At 39.0% G+C, this 7,165-nt stretch overlaps 1 protein-coding gene across 1 annotated transcript; it reads right to left on the bottom strand.

Moving 5' to 3' along the window:
• Positions 1–50: 50 nt before the first annotated feature.
• Positions 51–2,740, bottom strand: srek1ip1 (SREK1-interacting protein 1). The gene is made up of 5 exons (XM_008302156.1): positions 2,624–2,740; positions 2,080–2,127; positions 1,476–1,634; positions 1,280–1,346; positions 51–1,192 (listed from the first exon to the last, which is right to left on the bottom strand). The coding sequence occupies exons 1-5, from the start codon at positions 2,634–2,636 to the stop codon at positions 958–960; spliced, it is 522 nt and encodes a 173-aa protein (XP_008300378.1). The 5' UTR covers positions 2,637–2,740; the 3' UTR covers positions 51–957.
• Between the last annotated feature and the right edge of the window lie 4,425 nt (positions 2,741–7,165).

A 7,165-nucleotide genomic window follows, 5' to 3' on the forward strand; every position in this document is an offset into this window, starting at 1 on the left:
TCACATGTTGTACTGACGTGAATATGAATCATTTCACAAACTAAACAGAATGACAGTGAATAAAAATATAGATTTTATTACAGCAGAAGAACCAAAATGCTGAATTGGAAAAAAAACAAAAACAATGCAGAGGATCAGATCATGACACGTCCCATGATTGACATTTATAAACGTTTTGGAATGGATTCTTCTAATGTTCAGGCAAATTGAAACGCATTATTTGTAACAGGAACATCCATGAGTTTTACTGCACTACAAAGTATGAACATTTAAGCCGTTTTTAACACCTAAACGTTCACTTACTTCGTTATTTCAACTACTGCAGACTCATCAGTGCTGACAAAAACTGGGCTGACTCCTAACACTGGCCAAAATTCCAGCCAGAAATATGACTTGTAGCTACTATTACAGTGTAAATATGTTTGACATGTGGCCTTTTACAAATGTTTCGGTACAATTTTAAAAACACAGAAGCATCAAAGTGTAGAAAGACAAAAAAAAAAAAGAGCAAAAGGAACATCCAGAAACTTACAAGAGAAATCTATTACAGCAAAACTATGCAGCCTTTTCTGTGTATTTTTAGTTGGAACGTGCCACTGATGTGCCGTTATATGCGTGACAAAAAAAGAATGGGTTTCATGACTATAACGCTAATCATGTGTCAGGATTCCTCTGCACCGAGAAAAGAATGTCAAATATAAAATACAGTGACTCCAGAAATGAAAAAAAAACTATATCAGAACATGTTCCCAAGCCTTTACGCATTTTCCAGAATGCTTCAAACAATTGCAAATACATTGTTTTTTTCATTTACATGTACAGTTTCAAATCATTTGTCTTTGTAATGGTGTATAGAACAAAATGAGGTGCCTTCTTTTTATTATTTACAGTGTCAGCAAACCAGACCTTTCATAAACTGGAAAATAAATATGTCCAGAGGCTGCAAAGTTTGCAGGTTCAGTCACTTTCTGAGGATTCACTGGAGCTGGAAGATGAAGATGATTCCTGTTTTCTTTTCTTCTGTTTCTTTTTGTGATGCTTGCCCTGCTCCTTTTTGTTCTTTTTAGACTTCTTCTTGTGGCTTTTTAGTTTCTTTTTCTTCCTCCTCTCCTCTTCGTCAGATGACGACTGCGACCTGTTGCGCTTCTTTCTCTTTTTCGGAGTCTCCTCGTCACTCGATGACGAGTCCGATCTAGGTAAAGGAGCACAACTTGTTTTATGTTGTTAAAAGACATCACCAACGTAAAGAGGGATTCGTAGAAAAAAAAATTAAACTTACCTCTTCCTTGACTTTCTGTCTTTGCTCTTCTTCCGTTTTTGTCTCTTTTTTCTATCATCATCGGAGCCTACGGCACACAACATTGTCAAGAGAACATTTTTAGCTGAGAAAGAGTTGCTCATATCATGAAAAGCAAAGCACCAGTGATACTAGAAACAGAGTACTTTGAAAGGAAAACAAAGGCATGCACATGGACCTTTGCGATGCTGTCCACTTCTCCCCAGCTTCTCATTGCGCTGAGCTGCAGGCACGTCGTCTTCACTCTCCTCGGTGCTGGTGCTGCTCACATCCAGAACAATGTCCTTCTGGGGGTCAACTCGAACAAAATTTCGGCACTCAAACGTCAAGTGGCCCGCTGACAGATACAAAATTTAAAGAGTATTGATGAATTACAGGGAGCAGTGCAGGACAGGTTCATTGTTCACACTTTGGACGTGGCCTTGACCTCCCCCCATGTTAGTCCATGCTTCTCCTCATGCCATTGATCTAAGACAGGAGACACAACTGTGCCAAAATGTCCATCAGTCTTTTTCACTTGTCGGTTGCATGTGTTTTATGTTAAGTTTAGGCCATTCAGCAAGTAGTCCAGTATGACAGTATTTGCATGTATTGAAAGGTTATCACTGGGAATGTGTCAGGAGTTCAAAATCTGAATTAAGTTTATGTCATTTTTCTGGTTAAAAAAGATGCATATCATCCAACGTAAAGCTTGAAAACAGACTCTGTACTGACCATATCAAGCCCCAGGCTAACAAAAGGGCTAGCTAATAATAACAACAACACACACACACTTTACTTACGATATCCACATTTCTTGCATCCAGCTCTGATGTTGTCCTTATTAGGACCTGTAACATAAGAGTTTTCTTTTTTTAATGTTTGAAGGCATTAAGCATAAATGTCTCAACACAAGACTACTAGGTCAACGTGTTTCCAAGATAGATAGATAACTGAATTTACATCAATTTAAATCCTTTACTTGGAAGGCATTGCTTAAAACTACAGCCACAACCTGCTACCAACAGTTTTCTCTGAGTAGCTAGCGTAAAACTTGGTTGTCTTTGAACGCATCATTTCTGCAACTTCACGCCATTTTCGTGTAAACTACAACGTTATGGTGCAGACAGTTGCGTAGAAAGGAAGAAATATATTTCTGTCTACTTTTACGGCTGGAAAAGTTTCCTGTTGGGAGTAACAACAGTTTGACGGTAGCGCTAATGAGTAAAACGTAGGTCTACGCTAAGCTAACGTTCAGGTTAGCGCCACAGGCAACTAATTACATCATCAACAAATCAGGGAATGTAAACTTAAATAAACCACAACACTAAAAAATTAAACACCTACCCGGTACAGCCATCGCACTTTCCACGATAAGGCCGAGAAAAGCACAAAACTCGTGGTTGTTAAAGCGCGGACCAACTGAATTTCAATGTGTCCTCCCGCAAAATAACGTCGACCGGAAACATTTGTTCTGTAAACTACTAGTTCCCACTTCTTTTGTTCTGATGTGTTCCCTTCACTGGCGGTCGGAGAAGCAGAATAGTGATGCTTTACCGCCACCAGCTGGACGGAGGATCGCAGCTGGGGCTGCTTTTATCTCATAAAAGATTTATCTATTAACAACAGGTTCATAAAATATATTAAGACAGTTTGAAAGAACTTTTAAAGGTTATAAATGGTTAAAGTAGAAAAAAATGAATAAATAAATAAAATAAAAATACATGGAAGCTACTGCCTCAAATCACTGTGTTGAAAATGTGCTCTGCGACTTATGATACCAAATGAGCTATGGAATCACAGGAGTGCCATTAGTAAAATAAATAAATAAATAAATCTGTAAAAAGAAAAAATATATATAATAATAAGGAAGCACATGTGTAAATTTAAAGAGGAAAAAATAAAATACTATTTTTTTTAAAATATGGAAATATAAAGGTAAATTTTGTCTTTGCTTTCCCCTTTGTTTTTTCCTTTTGTTTTTCTATTCTGTATTTGCTTTTTGCTTTTTGCTTTTCCTTTTCCTTTTAGTCTGTGTCTTTTCGTTTCATCATTGTCTTTTCCTTTTGTCATTATTTTTTCCCCTTTTGTCATTGTTTTTACTTGATGGACCAAACTGTCAATCAAACAGCTTGGGGCGGGGCTTTCTGTCCAGGGTGAGCAGTCGATACCTGATCACAGGATTCCTGCTCGACGTTAGCTCCTAGCGCGGGTAAAGGGAAGTGATGTCACCTTCGCACTGAGAGGAAGTACACACAACACAACGAACGTGACACTTTTTGCGGATTGTTCAAAGTTTTTGTTGAACACCTCTCCTTAAGTCTCCCACATATTCCATATTTATTTCCAGTCAAACTGCATGTACTTCCTCTCAGCTCCAAGGTGACGTCACTTCCCTTTAGCCACACAGAAATTTTTTAACAGATTTATGTTTTATTAAGACACTCCTGTGATTCCATAATGATCCCGTTTAATTAGCCTGTTGGCCTAAAAGCAAGTGATACAGCATTAGGAATAACTACAGTGGAAAGGCAAAAATGATCTCTTATGTTTACACTTGTGGGAATTGCGGTTAAGATGTGAATAATTCAGTGATAAGAGCGTATGTATTTTGGTATTTCTAATGCTCAGATGTTTATTAGAGCCACATGGACATGCAGAGCGTGTGCCAAAAAGCTTAAACCATCACATAGTGAGTGTGCATCACAGTTTATTTTCATTTGGCTTGAATTTGAATGCATCAACGTTCTCTCTTTAACTGAAAAAAAAAAAAAAGAAAACGTAGAAATTTTCAGCAATATTTGCGCAATGGCAGTAAAACCAGTTGTGGTTTCTGTTAGGGGTTAATTGAAGGCAGCCAGAGTGAGACTGGCAGATGGAAACTGTTGACAGATGCGGGGCCCCTAGACATGCTCTCATCATCACGTCTGTGGCTGTGACACAGACACACACACACACACATCGTCTAAATCCTCATCTTTTGATGATGCCATCTGCTTCAGCAACTGAAGTAACACTGCAATTCGCTTTATTCACAGTAAAAATGATTACAGCGATCAGCCGATGCCACGCGACGTGCTCCCACACAGATCTGAAGTTCAACTCAGCCGGAGAACTTTGATCTCTCACACCTCACCTTATCTGTTGCTGTGCTCTTGAAGTCACTTAAAAACACGTAACCTGACTGTGCATTGCTTGTCCTACCTCTGGATAGATGTTTTTGCATGAAAATATTTGAGCTGTGGATCTCTTGACAGCTTCAGTTCCTCATCTGTCCATCTTTTAAACCTTTTTTCAGTCTCCATTTAGAAACAAGGCTGCTTTTTTTATCATTAACCTTGAAGTTGGATATCCTGCTTTAATTATCCTCGTATTTTTGTTTGATTTTTGTTCTGCAAATGACGTGTTTCCATTTTGAATTTCCTTTTAACACAGCAATGTGTCTCCTCTGAATGTTTAGCATTATAACATCCAGTTTCCGTAAAGCCTCGTATCTGGGCTTGTGGTTGCTGCTCTTTAGAGGCATCGGTTGTTTTACGAGGCACTACGTACAGTTCAAAGGCACACGTTTTTATCTGTGTTGCTTTATTGCCTCAGGTGAGAGATTACAGCAGAGACTATTGTCAGAAGCTCTTCTGTGACCTTTTCGCTGTGGAGAAAGGTTGCAGTAAATTCACTTTCCAGCCACTTGAAGGTGCAAAGAACGTTTAGCAAGAGGCAGCAGCTGTAAAATGATTCCCATAGTCTAGTTAAAAGGAAAGAGCTCCAACTGGCCGGGACGGAGAACAACACTGGAGAGGAAATTAAACCAAGCAGCACAACATGAAGCGTAATTCACAGATTCAAGTCCATGATGAGGAGAAAACTGCAAAACATGCGTTCGTTGGTTGGAATTTATAAATACAACACTCCTCCACTGACACAATGGAAGAAATGCAGACTCCTCTGCTTGCTGCTAATTACTGTATATATCATGTTACATTCACTTGAACACAGGGAATCTGAAACTGTTATTCCAGATGTCCTTTCTAGTTTTATTCTTATGACCCATGTTTTCACTAGCGCATGCCTCTGGCTAATAAAATCATCCCACTTAAAAACAGGGCTTCAACTCATTCATCTTCAAAGTTTTATATAAGACATTTCATGTCTTAAGCAGGGCCTGTGACCCAGATATAAACAAAGGGTAAGCTCATTTATACACACAAAGTTCACCTCAGTCACACTTGATCTGATTGATGGATTGATATGAACTTTATTAATCCCTGAGAAAACTCTTGTGCCAGATATTGCGCAATAGCTGGCACAAGAATTATTATTATTATCTTTTTTTTATATATACAAAATTGTGTGGTTTTACTCATTTCAAATCTAACTTAACCTCTTACAACCCGAGCTCTTGTTTGATATGCATTTTAAGAAATAAAAAATATAAAGAAAATAAAACTCCATCCATTCATCCATTATCTGTACCCCACTTGATCCTCACGAGGGTCAAGTGGGGGGCTGGAGCCTATCCCAGCTGACTCAGGGTGAAGGCAGGGGACACCCTGGACAGGTCACCAGTCTATCACAGGGCTACACTTAGAGACAGACAACCAAGCACACTCACATTCACACCTACGGACAATTTCGAATCACCAATTAACCTCAACATGTTTTTGGACCTTGTGGGAGGAAGCCGGAGAACCCGGAGAGAACCCACACTGCACGGGGAGAACATGGAGACTCCACGCAGAAAGATCCCGGGTGTCCTCACCGGGACATTCTTCCTGCGAGGCAACAATGCTGACTACCTTGCAGCCCTTTAAAATAAATAAATAAACCCTGGACATCAGGTCTTAACAGGTTAATTTAAGAAAAGCCTCACAAAGCTATTTTTTTAAACTATTGTTGTTAAGTGTGAGATTACTTGGTTCCTATTCACAGAACTTTTACTCATATATATTGTAATGGCATGCTAAACATGCCATATAAGAGATGAGGGGTTACCCTCAGAGCATGTACAGTAGACACATTTAAGGAATATATTACTGCTTATCCATTTCAATTAATATCCTCAGAAAAAAAAGTTAATATTATTTAAAATCATACTCTATGGTGGTGTAGATAAGGTGAAGGACAAGCCTTCAAAATGTCACTTGTAGAAATTCCACACGTGCGACAGAGAGAGAGGGAGTTTCCCTCTGAAGAACCTGACAGCAACACGATGCTGAGATTTGCAACTGTATATTCTTAAGACCTCAAAAGGCCCATTCTTCTTGATAATTATGATTAACAGTGGACCGCAACAGGCAGGAGAAAGAAAAAAAACTTGCTTTGATAATCACCAAACATTTCAATGAAATGAAAAATGAAACAAGAATGAATCATTAACGGAACCGACTCGAACCAGAAGAAAAGATTTCATAACAGATACCAGGACTTTTGGGAACTCAGATACACTTGATGAACTTTCTTTCCCAGAACCCACTTATACACACACACACACACACACACACACACACACACACACGCACACACGTTGACCAAAATACAATGTTATCAAAAAACAATTATTAAGATGTTAAATGAGCACAGAAGCATATGGTGACCATTAAAACAGGGCGACTGTAGCTCAGGTGGTAGAGTAGGATGTCCTCTAATCCCAAGGTTGGCAGTTCGAACCCTCTCCCCTCCACAGCTGACGTGTCCCTGAGCAAGACTCTGAACCTGACATTGCTCTTAATGTATGAATGTGTATCTGCTCTCAGACGTGCATCGCTTTGGTAAAAGCATCTGCTAAATGAAACTGTAAAATAAATAAAATTGAGAAAAAACAAGACAAAGGAAAGACTTTGCAAAATAGAAAACCACCTAGAGATTGGCGTGTGTCTCCCTGATGCTTCT

This window comes from Stegastes partitus, unplaced genomic scaffold, assembly GCF_000690725.1.
Source record: "Stegastes partitus isolate 25-593 unplaced genomic scaffold, Stegastes_partitus-1.0.2 Scaffold1768, whole genome shotgun sequence".
NCBI classification, from domain to species: domain Eukaryota; kingdom Metazoa; phylum Chordata; class Actinopteri; family Pomacentridae; genus Stegastes; species Stegastes partitus.